This window comes from Globicephala melas, chromosome 6 (assembly GCF_963455315.2).
Source record: "Globicephala melas chromosome 6, mGloMel1.2, whole genome shotgun sequence".
NCBI classification, from domain to species: domain Eukaryota; kingdom Metazoa; phylum Chordata; class Mammalia; order Artiodactyla; family Delphinidae; genus Globicephala; species Globicephala melas.
This window is the reverse complement of record NC_083319.1, coordinates 17,808,651-17,833,231: the sequence shown is the minus strand read 5'-3', so window position 1 is coordinate 17,833,231 and position 24,581 is coordinate 17,808,651. Positions and strand designations below refer to the sequence as shown.

At 40.8% G+C, this 24,581-nt stretch overlaps 1 protein-coding gene across 5 annotated transcripts in view; it reads right to left on the bottom strand.

Moving 5' to 3' along the window:
- Nucleotides 1–24,581, bottom strand: part of ASTN2 (astrotactin 2) — a 907,765-nt gene that overhangs the window by 306,652 nt on the left and 576,532 nt on the right. For all 5 annotated transcript variants that reach the window (XM_060300567.1, XM_060300563.1, XM_060300564.1 and 2 more), the window contains 2 exons: nt 17,619–17,785; nt 2,379–2,567 (listed from right to left, as the gene is read on the bottom strand). In XM_060300567.1, the coding sequence (XP_060156550.1) occupies nt 2,379–2,567; nt 17,619–17,785 (356 nt within the window). The remainder of the gene's footprint in view (nt 1–2,378; nt 2,568–17,618; nt 17,786–24,581) is intronic.

Below are 24,581 nucleotides of genomic sequence, written 5' to 3'. Positions count from 1 at the left end.
TCATCCTTGAATCCTCCCTCAACCTTACCCTTTGCCTGCAACTGTTCCCTGGCCCTTGTCCATTATACCCTTCAAATATCTCCCCAAATCCCCTTTCTCAATTGTGTCCCCATCATCCTGGTTGAAGCCACTAACATTTTCAAGTAGCTTCCACAACAGACACCTAATTGACCCCATTCCACTGTCTTCCTTTCCACCCTCATTGCAATCTACTTCCGCACAGCTACCATGAAGTCAAAACATACAATGCAATCATGACATATTCCCCTCTTTTAACCATTTAGGAGTTCTCCTCTTTGCTACTAGAATAAAGACTTTGCCTGCAAGACCCCCATAATCTGTCACTGCTTACCCCTCTGGCTTCACATCCCATATTTACTCAGCTTCAACCACACCACGTTCTTCCTCTCCTGAAACCAACCAAGTTCTTTTCCTTCTTAGAATATCTGTCTCTGCTTGAAACCTTTTACAATGCTAGCTCAACTCATCTTCCAGGTATTAGTTAAATAACACTTCCTCTGCAAGGTAGACTGTGAGCCTTACTGTTTTCTAATCCAATAGATGTACTCCCCCTCTGCCACGCACACACTCTACTCCAACTAAATTAGATCCCACTGTTAACTGATTACCTGGAACACTGCATCTTTACTTCATAATTCCTGCCACAAATTAAGTACTTAAGATTACACACACACACACACACACACACACACACACACACACTATATCTAAGCACCACAGGGTCTGAAGCATGGTACCTGGGACATAGCAGGTGCTCAAAGAGCAGGTGATAACTACATAGATGAATAGTTTTATGGAATTCACATTTTCATTCTAGTTCTATAAAATGGGAAGTGATAAGGTATGTTGGATTACAAGATAAGAGCAGGGCTTTGGAGTCAGCCAGATATACATCTGAATCCTCACTACCCCCCTCAGTAGATGGTGACTTTGAGAAAGTCAGTTTACCTCTCTGGTGTTGACTTTTCAACTGTAAAATGGAGGCTGTGGTATCTCAAAGGGTTTTCATTGTGAAGCTAAAATGGTACTACCCTGGCTCTTTTACTTCCTATAAGGGGGATTTGGGAAAGTCACTTAACACTGCCACTTCTCATCTGTATAAAGGGGATGGCAAGAGCCTCTGCTTCACAGGGCCATTGTGAGGATGACATTAAATTAAGGAATGGAAAGTGCTCTGAATGCCCACTGCATGTACTAAATTGGTGTTAGTGGTTATTATTATTTTTTAAAATACTTACCAAAGAGTTTGACATATAGAGTATTTCCTGCTAAATAGTAGCCACTCCTACTACAATCACAATTATTATTATTATTTTTACAATTATTATTAGTGAGATGACAGGATGAAGACGAGGATGATTATAACGGTGATGTTTCTTACCAGTTCTGACTTTTGTTGACATGACCTCAAATGGTAGGGAGAACCCTTCTTTGTGATAATATCCTATTGCATTTTTATGCAAAACTGTCTCAAAGTATAGTTTTTTTTTTTTTTAAGATAATCACTTCTTATACACGGAACAGTTCTTCTCATGCTACCATCTTATGGCTTTCAGTTTTTGAGGCATGAATAAATCCCACCTAAGGCCTTTCTTCTTCAGATAGAACAGCCCCAGTTTCTTCAACTCTCCCAAGAAGACATTCAGAAGTACACTGCATGTCTAATCTTCATAAAATTTGGCCAACCCAGTCCCTCTGTTTATTCTTATGTGAGAGTAGTCTCAGTCTTTTAATTTCACATGCACCTCTGTATTTATTAACAGGGAAAGAGGTCTTTGACATACCGATGAGCAAAAAAAGCAATTCCTAAACAGCTTTACTGAGAGTTGGCATGTTTATGTGTTTGTGTGTGGGGTGTGTGTGTGTGTGTGTGTGTGTACACTGATACACAGATAGAGAGGGAAAGAGAGAGAGAGGTGTTTTGAGAATGTTCAAGAAAATGTTAATTCTGGCTATTTCTGGGTGATGGAAAATTTATTTTCTCGTTCATTAAATGTCTTTATTTTTGAACTGCCTGAATAGCCTACATAAGATACTTATTTTTAATAGACGGAAAGATTAATCACATTAGAAATTCCATTAACTGTACTTACAGGATGATTTAAGATTGAATTGCAAATATGTGGATAGAGTTAGAAAATGGGAGGGTGGGATAAATAAAGGATAGGTGAGTGGAAAAAGAACTTCAGGGAATGGACTTTGCTGACTGCTGCTACTTCATGCATAGGCATTAGTGATTTGGGGGAGATGCTGACCAGTGTAATAGACCTCTATTCCATGGTGCCCATGGCTTCCTCCCCCTGCCCAGATTTTGGGTCAGTGACTTGGCGAGTGAAGTGCAGGTGTCTGTCCCATACCTAAAGGTCATCTGGAAGACTTGGCCTTGGTTCACATGCTGCGTCCGGTTGTTGTAACCATGTAGCATCTCTCCAAATAGGGTGTTGTTGAACTTGGAATCAGGTTTGAGGCACTTGGGGCCCTCGCAGACATCTGAGAGCATTAGGCAGGATTTTCCATCAGGAGCCAGCTTGAACTCCTCCACACAACTGCATGATAAAACAGGGCCAAGAGTTAGCTCGCATGCTGAATGCCCCCATCGGGGGTGACCTAAAATCAAGGCCTCCTTTGCCTGCAAAACAGGTCAGAATTTAGGAATGCATACAGCTATTCTGGCTGGAAGCTATCTAGGGCACAGGTGTCTAGAGAGAAGCACATTAATCCTGCAAATTGGTAAATTCAAGGAAAGTCATCTGTGACATTTTGGAGGAGTTGAGGGGGACGTCAGAGAGCACATCCATACACAAAGCAAATTTAAAAACTGTTTTCCATGAACACACAAACCTTAAAAAGCATGAGAGACCAATTCACAGGGAATTATCAACTAGCTTCTCAAACCAGAACCTATTTCCAGTGTATCTGCTGGCCAAGGTTGAAGACTGCAGAAAAAACAAGGTTTTTATTGCCCTTGTAGCTCAGAGGTGATCCTTCCAGGACCATGGACAGCGCATGGGGGGGAGGGGGCAGGGGGGCAGCAGCCACAGCTTCTGTTCAATTAGCAATGTTAGCAGCCTCCGTTGGTCTCTAACTACCTAATCCTGACAGCAGAAGGGCCCTTGACACGCCTTTGAAACTGGGATGGGCTCCACGATGGCCCAAACAGGCATGTGAATGGGGTGTGGAAAAAATATTTGCAATTTGGGATGTTTACAGTGGGAAAGAAATCTCTTAGAGAGGCATGGGGGGAAAAGAGAAAGCAGAGGTCCTAGCCTATGAGAAAATCAATTCAGAAACTGAAATTCTGTGAATGTCTATCTGTTCATGGTCCTTTGCTAGGCACTGAGGGTAGGGTGCACATAAGAAATAAGACACACAAGAGAACAGGCTGTACGATTGAAGATAGCTGTAAAATGTCATCTTTGTTCCTTGTGACATATGTGAACCAGGCAAATCATGTTACATCTTTGGTCTCCAGTTTCCTCATCTGTAAAAGGGGGTAGACACTACTACCCTACATGAATCCACTAGGCTGCTATGAGGTTCCATGATACACTGACTGCATAAACAGTTAGAAATTGAAGTGTACTTAACAAAATAAATATAGAGAGGTTGTCATGGTGGCAATGGTGCTATTTACTTATTGAGCATATGCTACTGACTAGGCACTTTGTATATTTATTTTCTAATCACGAAAAAGGTAGTATCATCATTCCTGCTTTACAGAGAGCAACAGGAAGAGCCATGAAATAAAGCATGTCACACCACGAGTAAGTGGCAAAGCTGGCGTTCAGTATCAGGTCTGTCCAGCAACAAAGGTAACTTTTCCCTCACTTGTCTTTTCCAAATACAGTTGTTCTTATTTGCATCACATGACCCTGGTTACACTATGCTAATTGGAGTCAGTAGAAAGTAGTCAGTCTCCTATCGGCCTTTCTCCCATGGGATAAAGTGAAGATCTATTGAATCTGACTGCAAAAAGGCTCATGTGGGAGAAGGGAGGGGCTCTGTGACATGGTTTGGGAAGAAAGTGTACCCAGTCTGCAGGAACCACTAGCTGATGCTAGAGACACAGAACCCAACTGAAGGCAGGAAGTAGGCAGGCAGAGCTGAAAACATGACCCAAGATCACCCCTATTGAAAACTCAGGAACACCTTACGTCTGAAGCAAGCTGTCACTCTGTCCTTGTTTTCCTCTAACTCCCAGTGTATTGCACAGATGCACCGACTGTCTTTCCAATGTTTACATGCTCCTGCCCAAAGTACAGTGGAAAGTTCTTGGAAGGAGGGCTATCTTGGTACCTTGGTCAAGTCTATCCTGTCTTCTTTTTGCATCTATTAAATACATGCAACTCTCCCGTCATAAAGTTGCAGTACAGATAATGTGAGTTATATAAATGTGCAAAGTATATGGTAAGTTCTCAATAAAGTATAGTTCCATCCATGTATTCCAAAAGGTTCCTAGCAAATACGAGAAATGACATACTGGGTAGAGCTCACCCTCTTCTCTCTCTCCCTCACCCCACCCGCCTCTCTCACACATACACATACGTACACACACACACACGTGTACACCTATGAATGAATACATTGTTGTTGTAAAAGATTAGATATTATCAAAGTCTATAGAGTAAAACACAGAAGTTCTTCATTTCTCACTCCACTCCACACATATCCTTACTTCCTGTTCCAGCGGTCATCATTGTTAGTAATTATGTATTCCTGTAGGGTTTTTTACTGCATTTAGAGATCTACTATATATATATTACACTTTTTATAGTATAAAATATATTATTTTAATTTTTATATCATGTATATTTTAAAATTATAATTTTCATAATAAACTCATAAACAGAATTACCCTATACATTGTTGTGAGATATGCATTTGTACCTAATTTCTTGGAGATCTTTTCAAATTAGTATACATACAGATCAATCTTTTTAATGACTGTTTGGCATTGCGCAGTATGAATGTACCATAATGATTTTACCTAATCTTTATTGATGGGCATTTTGGTTGTTTATAGCTGTTTGTTATTACAAATGGTGCCACAGTGAAGAATTTTGTACATATATCACTATGCATGTGTGTGTTTCTATAAAACAGATTTTTTTTTTACCATCTTTAGTGGAGCATAATTGCTTTACAATGGTGTATTAGTTTCTGCTTTATAAAAAAGTGAATCAGCTATACATATACATACATCCCCATATCTCCTCCCTCTGCGTCTCCCTCCCACCCTCCCTATCCCAGCTCTCTAGGTGGTCACAAAGCACCGAGCTGATCTGCCTGTGCTATGCGGCTGCTTCCCACTAGCTATCTATTTTACATTTCGTAGTGTATATATGTCCATGCCACTCTCTCACTTTGTCCCAGCTTACCCTTCCCCCTCCCTGTGTCCTCAAGTCCATTCTCTATGTCTGTGTCTTTATTCCTGTCCTGTCCCTAGGTTCTTCAGAACCTTTTTTTTTTTTTGATTCCATATATATGTGTTAGTATACAGTATTTATTTTTCTCTTTCTGACTTACTTCACTCTGTATGACAGTCTCTAGGTCCATCCACCTCACTACAAATAACTCAATTTAGTTTCTTTTTATGGCTGAGTAATATTCCATTGTATATATGTGCCACACTTTCTTTATCCATTCATCTGTCGATGGTCACTTAGGTTGCTTCCATGTCCTGGCTATTGTAAATAGACCTGCAATGAACATTGTGGTACATGACTCTTTTTGAATTATGGTTTTCTCAGGATGTATGCCCAGTAGTGCAAGTGCTGGGTTGTATGGTAGTTCTATTTAGTTTTTTGAGGAACCTCCATACTGTTCTCCATAGTGGCTGTATCAATTTACATTCTTACCAACAGTGCAAGAGGGCTCCCTTTTCTCCACACCCTCTCCAGCATTTATTGTTTGTAGATTTTTTGATGATGGCCATTCTGACTGGTGTGAGGTGATACCTCACTGTAGTTTTGATTTGCATTTCTCTAATGATTAGTGATGTTGAGCATCCTTTCATATGTTTGTTGGCAATCTGTATATCTTCTTTGGAGAAATGTCTATTTAGGTCTCTGCCCACTTTTGGATTGGGTTGTTTGTTTTTTGATATTGAGCTGCATGAGCTGCTTGTATATTTTGGAGATTAATCCTTTGTCAGTTGCTTCATTGGCAAATATTTTCTCCCATTCTGAGGGTTGTCTTTTCATCTTGTTTATGTTTTCCTTTGCTGTGCAAAAGCTTTGAAGTTTCCTTAGGTCCCATTTGTTTATTTTGGCTTTTATTTCCATTTCTCTAGGAGGTGGGTCTAAAAGGGTCTTTCTGTGATTTATGTCATAGAATGTTCTGCCTATGCTTTCCTCTGAGAGTTTGATAGTGTTTGGCCTTACATTTAGGTCTTTAATCCATTTTGAGTTTATTTTTTATAAAACAGATTCTTAAAAGAGGGATTGCTAGATCAATGTTTTATGAATTTTTAAATTTTGATAGATCTACTAAATGGCTATCTGTAGAGGCACTGCCAGTTTACAATCCTCTCACTGATGAATGACAGAACTCATTTCTCCACATCTGTCACGTTCATTATTGCCAACCTGGGATGTCAAAAATTCATCATTTTTGTTTGGTTTTGCATTTCCCTGATTACTGGTGAGTTTCATCTTTTCATGCCATGGTCATTTGTATTTCTCATTATCCATCCATGTTTTGTGAGACTTGTCTTTTTCCTTATTGGTTTGTATATGTTTTGCATATTTTCTCAGTAATTATCTTTCACCTTCCAAAATTTCTTCCAGTCTGTACTTGCATTTTAATATTGCTTTTGATGTCTTATAACCTCTTTATCCTGGTCCTTTATTGCTTTTGAATTTTGTGTGATGCTTAGGAAGCCACAAAGATGCTAAAAAAACCCAATCTTTCTTTATATTCTTGTAGTATTTATATAGTTTTTTCATCTTTGGCTATTTAATCTGTGTGGCATTTATTTTTGTGCGTGGTGGGAGTGGTTATTTTAACTTAATTATTTTTAAAATGGGTAGATGAGCATCTGAAGGAGCCATCCCTTCCCTAAGTAGTGTGAAATGCCTTTTTGTCATGTATTAAATCCTTATATGTACCACATATACACAGTTGGAAATTTTATTTAATTATCTGTATATTCCTGCAATAATTCAGCACTATTTTCATTAATAGAGTTTTATGGCATGTTTTGCATGTAGCAAGGTAAGTCTTCTCCCTGTCAAGAACACTAATTTCCTATTTCAAAATTTCCTCACTGTTCTTACTCATTTTTCCCTTCAGATAAGGTTTAGAGTTGTTTTGTCAAATTTCATGTAAAACTTTAGTGGAATTTTGGGTTGTCTAAATTGAATTTGTAGACTAAATGGGGGAAAGTTGTTAATTTTTTTTTCCTGTAAGACATACGCACTGAGAGTCAACTCTGTGCTGAGCACTGTTGACAACTGTGGCAGAGATGATGTCTTATGTTCACCACACTGGATCCTCTTTGTGGACACCCTGTAGACTACGCATCTAAGCTGCCCTTGCAGTTGGGTTTAAGGGACCATGTGAAGGGATTCTGAGAGATGGAATCTGTGTTGCTGTGATATAAGTCATTGCAGATCCAGCCCTTACAAACATGTTGCATGACTCTCAAGCCCTCTCTTCCCTTGCTACGGCAAGCTTGTAGATCACGTGTTCCAGATCAATACTGCAGGATGGAAGAATGCTGCCTCAATTACAATGGACCTTGTGTGAACCAGAAATCAACTTTTGTGTACAATCTCCTGGTTTGGGAGGCTTCACTTGTTACAGCAACATAGCCTATCTTATCCTGGCTGATTGATACAGCATCTTTACAGTTCGGAGTCTTCTAATTCAGAAACATAGTTTGCATCTCCATTTAGCAAGTGTTCTTTTAAAACCTTCACTGAAGTTTTAGACTTTAGGTCATAAAAATATTGCACATATCTTCTGGGGGTTTATTCATAGGTATTTATGCAATGCACTATGGTAGAGGTTACAAGCAGGTGTTTTGGATCCAGACCACAATAGTCCAAATCCAGATTCCACCATTTTTTGCTGTGTGACCCTGGACAAAATGCTTAACCTCTCTGTACTTCCTTTGCTTATCTATGAAGAAGTTCCCACCGCACAGAGCCACTGTGAGGATTAAATGAGTTGTGTCTGAAATACAGCGTGCACAAGGATATAGTAGAGTGACAGCTTCTATTATTACAGTATTTTCCACTTGAGGAATATGATCAGTTTTCATGTTTGTTTTCCCTTATGTTTTCTAGTTAGTTATTGCTGATATTGAGGAAAGTTATTCTTGATTTTTGAAAGTTGATCTTTCATCCTACCACAGAAGGAGCCCATCAGTTCTAATACATCAACCAGATGAATGAGTATATATTTGGCCAGTTTGGGTATTCAGGTTATGCTAGGATTATGGAATAAATTAGAAAACTGTCCTTTATTTTCTTTCTCTGGATCAGTTTACATAAGATAGAGGTTATTCGTTCCTTGATGATTTGGTAAGACCTGCATATAAAATCACCTGGGCTTGATGTCTTCTTTTTAATTGTAGACATTTAGCTCTCTTATCACTTTATTATATTTGGCTATTTAGATTTTCTACAGCATCATGACTCAAACTTGGTAATTTATATTTTCTAAGGAAATAATGCATTTTATCAAGACTTTTAAATTTATTGGCATAAATTTGCACACAGTCTTCTCATTAACTTTGTTTTATCTTCTGTGCTTCTATGGTTATGCCCCTAGCTCATTACCAATGTGTTTGTGTTCTCTCTCTCTCCTTCGAAGAAGCTTTTGCATTTTATTGGCAAGGCTCCTTTTTTTTTCTATTTCATTTATTTCAGCTTTTACTTGTATTAATTCCTTCCTGCTGATTTCTCTGAGTTTGTTTTATAACTCTTTTTCTGGCTTCTGGAGTTGAATGCTTCATTTGTTTATTTTCGGTCTTTCTTTCTTCTTAGTAAATGTCATGGAGCTTCTGACTACTGCTTTGCCTCTATTCCATGAGTTTGATATGCAGCTTTCCAGCTCCTGCTCATTGCTAAAGAGGTGATCATTTAAGTTTGATTTTATTTACCCAAGTGTTATTTAGAAGGTTGCTTTTTGTAATTCCCAAATATATAGATTCATATGCTAGATAGATTGCTGTTAATATCTAATATTATCACATTCTAGTCTGAGAATGTAGCCTGTATAATTTCTACTTTGGTGAATTTATTGACATTCCAGGCCCCCTTACCTAAAGGAGGCACAAAATGTCAAGTTCAGATTCTGGATCTACTTAAAGCTGTGATCAAATAGAGGCTGTACCACTTCCCAGCTGTGTGACCCTGATCAAGTCTGTTAACTACCCTAGGCCTCAGTGTCATTATCGATGAAATGGGGATAATAATAATCCTTATCACAGGGCTGATGTGAGAATTAGAGATAACTTACATAAAGGATAAAATAGGATCTATGATGTAGTGGTCAATTAATGCATCAGCTACTGTGATGATGATGATTAATGTTACTGTGATTATGCTAGTATTACCTATGATTGTGCTTAATCTATTAGCCAATTTACACTTCCCAGAGAATGTACATTTACTTCCAGTGGTTCTCAGATCTTAGTTGCTGGCCTCTTTCTAGATCCAGATTTCTTAAAGCCAACAGAGTTACCCTTTTCTGATTTTTTTTTTTTTTTTTTTTTTTTTTTTTGCGGTACGCGGGCCTCTCACTGTTGTGGCCTCTCCTGTTGAGGAGCACAGGCTCCAGACGCGCAGGCTCAGCGGCCATGGCTTACGGGCCCAGCCGCTCTGCGGCATGTGGGATCTTCCCGGACCGGGGCACGAACCCGCATCCCCCGCATCGGCCGGCGGACTCTCAACCACTGCGCCACCAGGGAAGCCCTAAGTTAAGAATTTTGAGATGGGAGAATTATTCTGGATTACCTGGGTGGACTCAATGTAATCAAAAGGGTCCTTATAGGAGCATATGAGGTAGAGAAGAGTGACAGGATCAGAGAAGGAGATATAACTTGGAAGCAGAGGAAAGAGACAGACAGACAAGCAGACACAGAGACTATGTCTCCGGCCTTGAAGTTCTGCCGATGCCTAGATTTTAGAACTTCTGCCCTCCAGAACCATAAAATAGTAAATATGTATTGTTTTAAGGTACTAAGTTTGTGGTAATGCATTGCGGAAGCACTAGGAAACTAATATACAAACTTCACAAGGAGTTGTTGCTCCCATTTTCAGATAAGAAAACTGAAGTTTAGAGAAGTGAAGTGACTTGCCCATGGAGATATACCTTGGCAATGGTGGTGCTAGGAATTAAACCTGGAGTTCCTATTTCAAGAAGTGTGTATATGAATGTGTGTGTATGTGTGTGTACGACTTTAGCCATATTACAACTGTAGATGCATGGTGATTTTCTTTTGCCTGGGGGTGAGAAAAGACTGTGGCTCAGCACGAGAGGAAGGAAGGGAGATAAAAGGCCAGGTTCGCTTAGTAAGACCCTTAGAGATGTAGGGGGAGAGAGAGGGAGAGAGCAAGAGAGAGAGAGAGAGAGAAAGAAAGAACTCATAAATGCAAATGAACCTTTGAGTTTTAAAACGTGAGCAACTCTCTCCTTCAAGCCACCTCAGGGCACAGGATGATTTATGCAAAGGTCTATTTAGTTGTTGGTTTCTATTTTTTTTTTTTTAATCTTATTTTTGTACCATGCGACATAATTATACAGCTCCTTTAGAACATTCTGTCGTCTGGGAGATTTTCTTACAGAAATTCTAAAGAGTGTAGGCTCACAGGAAACCAGCCAAGATCTGCATGAAACTATATTTATACATATGCCAAAATGAAAAACATAAAATAAAATAAGTACAGAGATACAAACCGGGCATTTTAGCTGAAGGCAGTGAATGTGTTACCCTGAACACACCCATCACATTACAGAGAATACTAGAATTGGATGGGGATTCAGAGCCCGTACCACAAAATCTTATACATTTTTAGCCAAGAGCATGTTTTATTTAATCCTTACAGCAATGCCATGAGATGGGTACTTTCATTCTGACATTGCCACCAAGGACCCTGAGGCTTGGCATTTTAAATCCCTTGACCAAGATCACACGAGCGCTTTGGAAAAGCCAGAACCTGGACTTGGATCTTCTTCCTCCAAATCTAGGGCTCCTTCCACTTTAGCACAAATGACTGCTTCCATTCTGCTTGTTCTTCAAAAAACAGAAACTGGGGCCTAAGAGAAATGGCATTTATACACATTCTCAAGGCAGGGTATTTAGTTATTTATTCACGTAGTTACCTGCGCATTCATTCATTCATTCCTCAATGGCTATGGAATCAATACAATTATGTAATGAAATGCATAGACTAGAAACTTTTTTTTTAAATGGGGAAGGGAATCAAATCCCAGGAAAAAAAGAAAATAGAGCAAAGTTAAGGGTAAGAAGAGCTCAAGAAACTGCATACCACATGGACTTGGACTAAGGTTAGGGATGAATCTTAGCATCCTACCACCAAGGCAAGAGAGAAGCAGGCGTTTTCTCAGCTTTGCTGTTCCTGACACCTGTAAGAAATCCCACTCTGGGGTCAATCAGGACCAGGGACCTCTGTGACCTAGCAGTTAAGGCCTTCAGCCACATGGACCCCACTAATGTTTCTCATGAAGGTTCTCAGGACTGTCCCAACATTAACCAGCATGAAGATTAGTAAAACTCTTGTCAGAGTGGCCTCTGTCTGCAGGTTTCACTCAAGGGAAAAATTTAGAGTTTCTAGAAAAGCCATTTTGAAGGTAACATACTCAAGAGTATTATTCAGAAAAGAAGGAAGGAGAGGAAAAGGAAGGGAAGGGAAGGGAATGCCATGGAGAACCTTGGGTTAAATTATATAAAATATTTTATCTACTCTAAGACCCTCAACACCTATAAGAAACACTAGCATTTCACCTAACACTAAGAAAGAAAAAACAATTTTTAATTAAACTCTGTCAAACCATCAATAGTAAAATACATCCTAATCTCAAAAATGTTAAAATGTGGAAAAATCTGGGCACTTTAGAACCAACAAAATATGATATGTTTGACCACTGCAGGACTTCGAGCTTTTATTATCCTCAGGTGCCCTGTGAACCTTCAAGAGACAGTTCTAGAGGGCAGACCTTCCATGTGGGCTTGACCACTGGAACTTCCCTTTTTCTGTCTTTGAGCATCTCATGGAACTAATGTTTCACAGGACCCACATAGGAAAACACCTGTCTGAATGAATGGCTGGACTTTGTGTGCTTCCATCAGTTGTCTGTGAGTATGTCTCGCACCTGAGCTCTTGCAAACGTTTCAAACAGCTGAGAGTGCAAGGTTATACTTTTGTGACAAGAAGCTGGCAAGCGCACGTTCTACGTCCACTCTGAGCGGTAAAGCCCCATCTTTCCATTAGCAGTCGGAGAGGTCAGAGGTCAGGCCTAGCCTAAAATTTGAAACTACAACAAAACAAGTGCGTGAGTGAATATCCCCCATACCTCTGCAACTAGTTACTGACAGTGAAAGTTAAAGTCTCTGTCTGCATTCTCTAGGTCAGTGTTTTCCATTATTAGAGCCAATTTCAGCTTTGGCAATGAAAATAAGAGGCTTCCAGTTAACAATGGCTATTAAACACATGTATTTATCTCCTCTCCCTCCTAAAATCACATAAAAATGACATTAAACAGATAGCCTAGCAAGGACTGTTGAGGCTGGATGTGCTCTTTGAGTCCGTATTTTTACATACATTTTCACTTCACTTTAAAGTAAATTATATTTAAGTATATTCAAGTATATTTAAGTGTATATATATATATATATATATCAAGTATATTTAAGTATAATATATATTAAGTATATTCAATAGATTCAATAGATTAGAATAGAGTAGCCTGGGACATCTCTTATCCCAATTTCACCTCCTCACTGGCTGTGAGACCCTTCTGGGCCTCAGTTTTCTCCTCTAAATGATGTGAGAAAGACTGAAACCTCAAAACTGTTGATGGCATTGTTCACTACTTCTTATATAGGTATATACAGGAAACATCTCTCTTAGCAAATTATGTCAGGAAAAGGAGTACATCCTCTGGAAAACAAAACAAAGCAAAGCAAAAACCCCAAAACTGCAAACTTCCTTTTCTCAAGCAAGGACAATTCTATAATCCACCATGTTTTTTTCTGCTTTCTTTGGTTGCCAAGACAAACAGTGCTAAACTTATCTCACATTGAGTAATTCTCCCATTTCAGGCTCCTGAAACCATTTTCTCCCTTTCCCTTTCTCTCCTTACAAATGGCTCTGATCCGTCCTGTCATATCTTTATATTATCCATTTTTTATAGGTTGGATTCATGTGGATAATATTAACTTCTCTTGGAAGAATGCGCGGTATATGCTGTAAACACTTGTACAAATGAAACAAACTTGGTTGCTAGGTAACTTGTGTGGGTCTTGGAGAGAAGAAATGCTTCCTCACCCATAAGATTCATTCTAAATGTTTCATCTTAGTATACAATGACCTTTTCAACCTATCTCAAATCCACCTGCTTCTCTTATCCTACTGTTACCTGTAGTCTATCAACATCAATCAGGACCAAGTGAGGCTCAAACACCTGTCCTCAGAGTCCACTTTGCCCCTGGTGGGCAAGGACTTGTACTCAATGCTTCTTTGCATTCTTATCACCCCACAAAAGACCAGGCACAGAGTTGGGGCAGCAAATCTTAGGTGGATGAATTCTTTAATTCGACAGTTATGGCTTTGAAAAAGTCCTTGGGCAAGCAGTGACAACGGGGACACACAGGTGATTAAGACCTAGTCCCTGCTCATGAGGAGTCTGCAGTGTGACAGGGACCAGACAGCAAAGCAGGTAAGTCAACACAGCAGTGAGGCTGCGACAGTGAGAAGCTTGGGGCAGGGGGCTGTGTGACTCCAGAGAAAGGATGCTTTATGCAGTTTTGAGGAACTTGACCTGACTAGGGCTGACAACCAGAACAGCCAGCCAGCGGTCCAGTCTGCAAGAGGTGTCAAGATTTCACTGGGATAAATTAGAATTGGAGACAAAATGTCAATGGCCCTTCCCTGGTAAGAAGGCCCTATGGGTAGAAAAGAAAAAAAACAAAAAAAACCAAACTAATATAAGACAAGAAAAACAGTCTTTCCTATAAATATTAAGATTTGGTAAATATTAAGCCAACATTTAAATGGTATCCATTTTAAAGGGCAAGGCATTATATACCCAGCTCCACGGTAACTGCACATCTCACTTTTGGACTTCTCTTGAGACTCAGAGAAGACTGGCTGAAGAAGGTTAAGATCTATACCAAGACTTGAAGATGAAACAGAGCATTCAAGCTAAAGGGCCACGGACAAATGGGGGGTAGTGGGGGGAAGAGAGGAGGAGAAGCAGAGGAAACAATGCTGAACACTCCAGAAGCTGAAGCCAAGATGCCTAATTCAGGAATAGGGACGTAACTGGAAATACAGCTGAAAAGGCCAGACTGCGAACAACTTCCTTAGCCGTGTCAATTGAGAAACTTAATTTCACAATTATTAATTGAGCACCTACTACATGTCAGGCACTGTTCTAATGTGCTGGAGATAGAACAGGAAACAGGACATACAATTCAGTCATTGGAGGATTAAATGAGATGGCTTTATACCTATCAGACTAAGTATAGCTACCATTTAGTGAGTGCTTACACGTGCTGGACTCTATGCACATGTGATTTCAATTAACCCTCACAATGCTGCTGCAATCACATCTGATTCTACATGAAACAAGAGTCTCAGAGATGTCTAGTGATTTGCTCAAAACCACATGGCCGGGAGTGGCCAGAGGCCAGGAGTGATATCAGATCTGTTTTGACTAATACTGGAGCCCCGTGGACTGGGTTTCAATCTCGACGCCCCTGTTTATTTAGCTGTGTGACCTTGAGCAAGTCACTGAGCCCCTCTGTGCCTGGTTTTCTTGACAGTAAATCGAGATCATAATAATACTAGTACCTCCCTTGTAGAGTTGGTATGAGAATTCAATGGGCTAATGTCAGCAAAGTACTTAGCACAGTCATGGCATGTAGGAAGTGCTTAATAAGTGTTAGCTGCTATTATTAACCTGCCTGCAAATAGGTTTATTAAACCTGTGCTACCCAGGAAACTCTCAGAAAAGGCACAGAGCTCTGAGCAAGTCGACAAAGTCCCCTGGAGGAGGGTTTGTTTTCCTTGTTTAATTCAGTAGCCTGCCACTTCTCTAGACCAACTTTCACACAAGTACCTGCTAATGGTTTTGTTTACAGTGCTTCTAACAAGTGTGGCTAACTTTTCATTTGCATCCTTAATAGACAATTTTCAAAGCATGTTGACACTGCAGCTGGTTTAAGGAGACCTGGGTTTTAGTCTCGTTTTTTTGTCCTGTTTATCAGCATTTGGACGAGCTTCAACAGCTCATAGCACCCTCTCCCAATTCAGTCTAACTTAAAACTTTAAGAGACCTTTCTGGGTAGGGAAGGTTACTTTGTCCGTGTCTCACAGACCCGGAAACTAAGAGGTTGAGCACCTCAGGTCACTGAGCAAGTGGAGGGCTGTTGTCATTACTATCCCTCACTTTAGCTATTTTATTTAACAAATACACACTAGTGCTAACTCTGTGCAGGGCACTGTTCCAAAGGACTTTAGAAGTAGTAATGTAAACTGTGATGTAATTAATGTAATGCATTTAATCCTCATAGCAACTCTATAGAGAGATGCTATTATCATCTTTTCTACAGATGAGAAAACTGAGGCATAGAGATGTTAAGTACCCTGCTTAAGGTCACACAGCGAGAGGTGGTAAGCTACATTACCAGCCGTGTGACCCTGGGCACATTACTTAACCTGAACGGAGTAATAAATGTACTTTGCAATCTTCACAAAGATCAGTATGTTAATGTAGATATTATTAAAATTTTAGAGATGGAAAAATTGAAGTTCAGGGGTCCTGAGAGTTGCCTGATGTTTAAGAGAAAGTTAGAGGTAGAGTTAGGATTAGAACCCAAGTCTACTGATTCCCCTGGACTGCTGCAGTGGGCTAGGGATGAACGGTGGTGACAGTTTCTAAGTCAAAATCCATTACTGCCGTTGCCCCTGCTGTTACTATAATTTGCAACAGAAGGACACTTCTCCCCCCAAGTGCAATAACAATGATAAGAACACAGCTGATTTACTATTCAAGTCTCAGATTTAAGCCCACGCATAATTTACTCAACACTGCCCTGCAGTCACTTAAACTGAGGAGAGACCCTATAAGTTCACGTCTGCATACAATACTTTATGTCTTATTTATCTGACTGATACATATCTAGGGCCTCCAGCAAGTTGCTTTAACAACCGCTCAAGGGCGCCTGCAGCACCCAGTGTAACTGGGGCTGGGGTGGGGGAGACCCTGAAATTAGCCGCAGAAGGAAAACCAGACCCCATGGACTAGAACCATGCAGGTAAAGGTAATTTTCTGTTAAACTGAGATTAAACCCATACACATTCCCCCACCTCCTCTTTCATAATACGCAGGACTGAAAAGTTTGTTCACACTTTATTCTGCTTTTCTATCTTAGTAAAGCACTGAGCACCCTTCAATGACCAACCATCTTGCACAAGCAAAGAATTATTTTTCTGAGTCACAGAATGTCAAAAAATGAGCAAATTTTCTAATATGAAGACATCATCAGAAAGGGAATGAAGAGAAGAAAAAAGGCTGCCATTTTCTTGAGTGACTGCTGAGGACCAAATGCTATGCTAGAAGCTCTCCATGGCAGAGGTAACTCCCACTGCAGACTTTTTCAACAAGGAGGACAAGATAAATTGGAACAACTATTAGGCGTCGTTGTCCGAAGATCTCAAGTCGTCAAACTGCAGCCCAGAGAGGGACAGTGACTTGTCCTAGGTCACCCAGCAAGTTGGTCCTAACGTGACCCCCTCTTTCAGTCTCATACTAAGTTTAAAACTCAGCTGATTTCTTAGCATGAGCGAGAACTTTGAGCTTTGCCTGCATTGTTTCTTTTCCACCTCAGCTCCCCCAATTAATTATCATTATTGATAGGGGCATTAGGACAAAGAGGGGGTAACCTCTGAACTTGGCACTGCTTAATCCCTGCAGAAAGAAAGTTGAAAGCCCAGGCTAAGCCGGTGGTCTTAAGCACCACACCTGCTGGTTTCTCAGGGACACCTTCACGGTGCCTGCTTTTGTCTCCAAAATACACTGACCGTGGCTACAGGGTGATGCAGAAGGGGCAAGAGACTTTTGCAGAAAAAAATCCTGACCCTAGGATGTAGCCTGAGCAAGGATTCCATCTGCCATAACCACTAATCAATTATCTATTTTTCTTCTTCCATTCTTCTTTTCAATCCCCAACCAAAGGTTATATTGTTGCCTTTTTCCTCTTGGGCTGAAAAAGCAGAGGAAGAAAGGCCATTTCACTGAAGGTCAGTCCCAGCTGGGCCAGGCTGTAGTTCCTGATCTTTTTCCTGCATCCCTCCCACTGCTGTGAAGGGAGAGGCCGGGCCTCGGGGACAGAGACTCACCCGCAGAACATGAAGATGGTGCTGGAGGTGGCATCATAGGGCAAAGGCAGTGTTTGCTGCAGGCACAGCTGCTCGCAGCCGCCGTTGAAGCCGTCGGAGCAGTCGATGCCTTTGGAGTGGTCATAGCAGCCGGAGCCGTCCTTCATGGGCCTCAGCTCCTCAGGGCACTGCTCAGAGAGACAGCAACAGGGCGGTTACAGCTGAAGAAGTGGAGGGTCTCATCACGCCCTCTCCTCCCACCTTCTGAAAAGGGGCAGGTGTCGGGACTGTAGAGACAGGTTCAAAGTCTCATTTGACCCCCTAATAGCTGTGTGGCCTTGGATAAATTCCTTTACCTCTCTGAACCTCAGTGTGCCCACCTGTAAAATGGAGCTTTTGTCGATATCCTGTAAAATTATGAGAATGAAGGGAGACAGTGTGTGCAAAGTACTTAGAACTCTGTGGCTCATACGGCAACCATACAGAAAAAGTGAGCTGCTATGAATACTAATATTGCTGGGATCATCATCATTATTGTGTTTATTATTATTGTCCAATAGGGTCACCATGGGAGGCAGCCAGATATATTTTAAAGAGCTTTTACCAATATGAGTTTAAGTTCCAGATCTTCTCCTTCTCCCTGTGTGATCTGGGGCAAGTTACTCACCCTCTCTGAGATTCAACTTCCTTATCTGTTAAACGAGCCTAGCACCTGCATCTGTGGATTTGTTGTCAAGCTTAAGCTGGACCACAGGGGCTGCATAACTTACTTTAGAATTTGGCATGAAATTTGGTACTCATCAAATGTGAGTTCTCTTCCTTCCTGTCTTGAATGTGTCACCTCTTCTCCATCCTAGTACCTGAAGTCCTAAATGAGACTCCTGCATCTTCACAAAGGCCTCCTACACAGTCTGCTGGCCTGCAGTCTGGCCTGCTGTATACCATCCTCCTAATGGTCTCCAGAGTGATATTTCTAAGTAGCATCACTCCCCAGCTTAAATAAATAAATGAATTCTAAACAACAACAAAGTGAATCTTCCTAAAGCTGACAGCCAAGGTCTTCTGCAGATGATATCAAACCCTCTGCCAGGCCATGTGAACTTTCCTCCAGGTAACCAAACGGGTTGCCCTCTGGTCCCTTAAAAGCTCAACAATTCCAACCTTGAGTGACCTCAGTCGAATGCTCTTCTGCTGTGCCCAGCTAAGGGTGTGCCTGCTAAGTGCTCCGTAAATGGAGGCTCTTATACCCTCGGTAGAACCACCTAGTTATTTAATTTAGTTTCCCATCATTTGATGAGGCTGAGCTCATCTCCAGTCCAGCAGATGGAGAAGAAGTTCCAATTCTCCCGCGTTTGGGAGAGAAAATGAGGTACTAGGTTTTAATTTCAGTCACCCTGCTGGCATTTCCTGTCCACCAAGATTAACACCCAGAGCCCGGCCCTCCTCATCTATCACTGGACATCGCTGATTAAAACGCCCTCCCAACGTTCCTCTCCTCCCAACCAGCTCCCTCGTCCCCTCCCCAAGCCGTCATCCTGAACAACATCAATAACAAAACACACACCCCAAAATTAATTTACAAAAACCACAATAACCAAAAAAGGTCATCTCTCTTAGAAATTAAATTTTGCCTAAGAAGAATTCATAATTACAGATGCACGAGAGAGTTCTTCAAGACATTTGAGACTGGCGCCAGGAAGGGTGACAGAGAGAGTTGGTTATAAATGGCCTTTGTCAAGCTGCAGAAAGGTTATAAAACTGGCTACATTTTGTGCTTAAAAAGAAAAATCAATTTTCTATGGGAGTGAAGTGCTGTACATATTAATACAAGCTTAGAGGAGGCCCCTGCTTGTCTCAGAACATTCACTGTCAGACAGAAAGGCACCTAGTCATGGGGTCATTGGGAGCTGTGTGCTGGTACCTGGGGCTGGGTCATCTGTCTGCAGAGATGTAGGGGTGAGTGCTGGAAGGAAGGGCTGACCTTCTTACCAGGTAACAGGAGACATCTGGGGCGGGGTATTACTCACAGTTCTTTCCACCCCCCACTGATTCCCTACCACTTTTATTCTTTAAAACAATATGTTCTATATTCCAGGCATAATCTAAACACTGTATCTAATTTAACGTAGTTAATCCTTATGGCAAACCTATGGGGTGGTGTGGCAGGGCTAATAATGGCTCCCAAAGATGCGTCCCCATCTTAACCCTCGGAACCTGTGAATGTTACCTTCTATGGTAACGTTATTTTGCAGATGTAATTATATTAAAGCTCTTGAGATGAGGAGACTAATGGGGATTATCTATCTAGGTAGCTCTGAATGCTGTCACAAATGTCCTTATAAAAAAGAGGCACAGAGAAATTACACACATGCAAAGGACCACGTGGGGATAGAGCGCAGATTGGAGCGATGTGGCCACAAGTCACCAAGTGCTGCAGCCACCAGAAGCTGGAGAGACAAGGATGCTTTCTCCCCTGGAGCCCTTTGAGGGAGGAAGACCCTGTTGACAATCTTGATTTCAGATTTCTGGCCTCCAGAAACTTGAGAAAATACATTTCTATTTTCTTAAACCACCCAGTTTGCTAAGCCACTCCTAAATTTCTAATCCTTAAAAATGGTGTGAGGGTCTTCCCTGGTGGTGCAGTGGTTGAGAGTCCGCCTGCCGATGCAGGGGACACGGGTTCGTGCTCCGGTCCAGGAAGATCCCACATGCCGCGGAGCGGCTGGGCCCGTGAACCATGGCTGCTGAGCCTGCACGTCCGGAGCCTGTGCTCCGCAACGGGAGAGGCCACAACAGTGAGAGGCCCGCGTACCGCAAAAAAAAAAAAAAAAAAAAAAAAAAAAAATGGTGTGAGATAATAAACGCTTTTTGTTTTAAGATGTCCAATTTGGGGATAATCTGTTACACAGCAAAAGATAACTAATACAGTGAGATAAATGTAACAAGTGCTTCACACAGTGTTTGGCAAATGGTAGCTGTCGTTCTGGGTATGATTAAGAAGCTTAGGATCTAGTTTGAGAAATGAGAAATACATATATCTGTCAGACAGAGCACTAGTTACAAAGCAAACATGAAGAAGCACAGTGTAACTTGAATGGGAAAATGGAAATTCTGCAAATGTGATTGGAGAATATTGGAGTAGGCAGGCTTGGGTCGGGGATGTCTTCTTAGAGGAAAGAGATGAATGTCACTGGGGCAAAACGGAGATTCTGGTGTACTAGAGACAGGAAGATCAGAACTCTTCTCAGGTACACCGCTCACCCGCCCGGTGACCTTGAACCTAATTGGGCCTCAGCTTTTCTTCCTTAAATGGAGGCAACACCTTGAAGACGGGACCAGTAGGACTGATGTTAGTCTTGAATTGCACACAGGCCTTTGACACTGAGCATCTAGGCAAGTGCTTCACCTCAAAGACAGCCTCAGGCTTCTCATCTGTAAGACGGAAATAAGAATGTCTCTCTGGGAGGCATTTCTGGTGACCTTATGAGAAAACAACCTAAAGAATCTGGCTCTGGGGCTTCCCTGGTGGCGCAGTGGTTGAGAGTCTGCCTGCCGATGCGGGGGACGCGGGTTCGTGCCCCGGTCCGGGAAGATCCCACGTGCCGCGGAGTGGCTGGGCCCGTGAGCCATGGCCGCTGAGCCTGCGCATCCGGAGCCTGTGCTCCACAACGGGAGAGGCCACAAGTGAGAGGCCTGAGTACCGCAAAAAAAAAAAAAAAAAAAACCCAAGAATCTGGCTCAGAACCTGGCACACAATAGGCACTCAATAAATGAAGGATAAATGAATGGGTAAGTGGAACAAATGATAAATGAATGAACTCATTCCCTCCCATAAAACCTAACTGGAACTATCCGTTTATCTTTTCTTTCTCATCCATATGAGTCCTTCTTTGGACCATTTAACAAATGTATATTGAACATCTACTCAGTGCTAAGCAAAGATGCTGGGTGCTGGACATGCAGTAGTAAAGAAGACAAGCAAGACCCTGCTCTCATGGGGCTTAAATTCTAGGGAGAAGACAAATGATTAACAAGAAGTAAAATGATTATTTCATAGAGTAAAAAGTACAACAAAAGTGCAACATGATAAAAAGTGAACGGGGATAAAGGAGGCGTACATTGAGCACTTGAACTAAGCCTGAATAATGAGTGGAATCTCCCAGGTGAGTGTAAGTGGGAAGAGTTATCCAAGAAGGAACAGCACGTATGAAAGTCCTGAGGCAGGAACAGTGTTGGCCTGTCCATGGAACAGAGGAAGCCAATGCAGCTGAAGCTCCGTGAGACAGGGGGAAGCAATGTTGGCACAAGGCAAGGGGTGAGATGTAGAAAGTGACCAAATCACTTAAGCCAGAAGTTGGCACACTATGGTCTCTAGGCCAAATCCTGTCAGAGACCTGTGCTTTTTTTTTTTTAGTTATATATATATTACAATTTTGAGATGCTTATAATAGATTCACATGCAACTGTAAGAAATAATACAATACAGAGAGATCCAGATTATTACCAGTTTTCCTCAATAGTAATATCTTGCAAAACTATATCAAAATATGACAACCAGGATATATACATTGATAATCAAGATACAAAACATTTCCATCACTACATAGATTCCTCCTCTTGCCTTTTTAAAGCCATACCCACTGCTCACTTGACTCCCTTCCTTAATACTTGGCAACCACTAATATGCTCTCCATTTCTATAATGTTGTCATTTCAAGAACGTTACATAAGTAAAACCATATAGTTTGTGACCTTTTAGGGGTTTTTTTTCACTTAGCATAATTCTCATATTCATCCAGGTGTCTTCATGTATCAATATTTAGTTCCTTTTATATTGCAGAGTATTATGCCATGCTATGGATGGACTATAGTTTAACTGTTTGCCTGATGAAGGACATGTGGGTTGTTTCCAGTTCTTGGCTATCATGAATAATGTTGCTACAAACGTTAGTGTGCAAGTTTTTGTGTGGACATACATTTTCATGTCTCTGGGGAAAAAAAAGCCATGGAGTATAATTTCTGGGTTGTATGGTCGTTACATGTTTAATATTTTTAGGAAGCTGCCACACTTTTTCAGGGCAGTTGTACTATTTTAAATCCCTACCAGCAAAACACGAGCGATCCAGTTTCTCCACATCCTCATCAGCATTTGATGTCGTCAATAGTTTTCATTTTATTTACACATCCTGACAGGTGTGTAATAATACCTCCACTGTGTTTTTTCACTCATTCATTCATTTATTTTTGGCTGTGGTGGGTCTTCGTTGCTGTGCGTGGGCTTTCTTTAGTTGCGTCAAGTGGGGGCTACTCTTCATTGAGGTGTGCAGACTTCTCACCGCGGCAGTGTCTCTTGTTGCGGAGCACAGGCTCTAGGCGTGCGGGCTTCAGTAGCTGTGGCACGCAGGCTCTACAGTGCAGGCTCTAGAGCGCAGGTATGGCGCAGAGGCTTAGTTGCTCTGCGGCATGTGGGATCTTCCCGGACCAGGGCTCGAACCGGTGTCCCCTGCATTGGCAGGCGGATTCTTAACCACTGTGCCACCAGGGAAGCCCATCCACTGTGGTTTTAATTTGTATGTCTCTAATCGTTAACGATGCTGAACATCTTTTGTGTTTATTTTCCACCTTTATATCCTTTTCAGTGAGATGTCTCTCAGTGTCTTTTTTTCATTTTCTAATTGGATTGTTTGTTTTTAATTGTTAAGGTTTGGAAGTTCTTTATATAGTCTAGACACTAGACTTTTGTCAAATATGCAGTTTGCAAATATTTTCTCTCCCACTCTGTAATTTGTCTTCTCATCTTTTTCAACTGAGCTTTCACAGAGCAAATGTTTCTAATTTTGATGAAATCCAAGTTATTTTCTCTTTTATGTATCATAAAATCTATATCTTGGAATCTAAGAACTCTTTGCCAAGCTCAAATCTCAAATATTTTCTCGTGTGTGTGTATGTGTGTGTTCTAGAAGTGTTACAGCTTTATGTTTTACAGTTAATTCTGTGATACACTTCAAGTTAATTTTTGTATGAAGCGTGAGACTTACACTGAGGTTTACATCTCCAGTGAAACTACTCAAGCTTAGAGATTTCTTTTGGGGGAGTTTTTAAGTTACAATTTCAATTTTCTTAGTAGTTATAGGGCTATTCAAATATCTATTTCATATTGAGTGATGTGATATTTTGCATTTTTCAAGGAATTGATCCATTTCATCTAGGTTGTCAAATATATGTGTGTATAGCTATTTGTAACATTCCTTTATTAATCCTTTTGACATCTGCAGGGTCTGTAGTGATATTATCCTTCTCATTCCTGATATTGGTAACTTGTGTCTTCCCTCTTCTTTTCTTTAAAAGTCTTGCTATTTCGTTTATCTTTTTTCAATTTTCTTGACATTTTCAAAGAATCTTCTTTTTTTTATTTTTGGTTTCATTGACTTTATCTGTTTTTCTGTTTTCAATTGCATTGATTTCCTTGTTTGCTTTGAGCTTCTTTTGTTCTCCTTTTTGTAGGTTCTCGAGGTGGGGAACTTAGATTATTAATTTGAAACTTTTTATCTAATGTATACATTTATGGCTATAAATTTCCTCCTCATTAAATATAAAGACTTTTACTTCAAGGAAAAGATGAATTACTGTGCTAGCTGTGTCCCATACATTTTGATATACCCTATTTTTATTTCGTTCAGTTCAATGTATTTTTAATTGCCCTTGAGACTTCCTCTCAACCCATGCATTATTTAGAAACGTGTTGTGTAGTTTCCAAGTATTTAGAGATTTTTCTGTTATCAGTTATTGCTTTCTAGTTTGATTCTGTGGTGGCTGGAGAACACACTCTGTATGATTTAAATTCTTTAAATTTGTTGAGCCTTTTACCAAGGCCCAGAATATGGTCCATTTCAGTACATGTCCCATAGGTACTTAAAAAGAATGAGCATTCTGTCGTTGCGGCACAGAGTGTTCTATAAATGTCAACTAGATCCTTTTGGTTGGA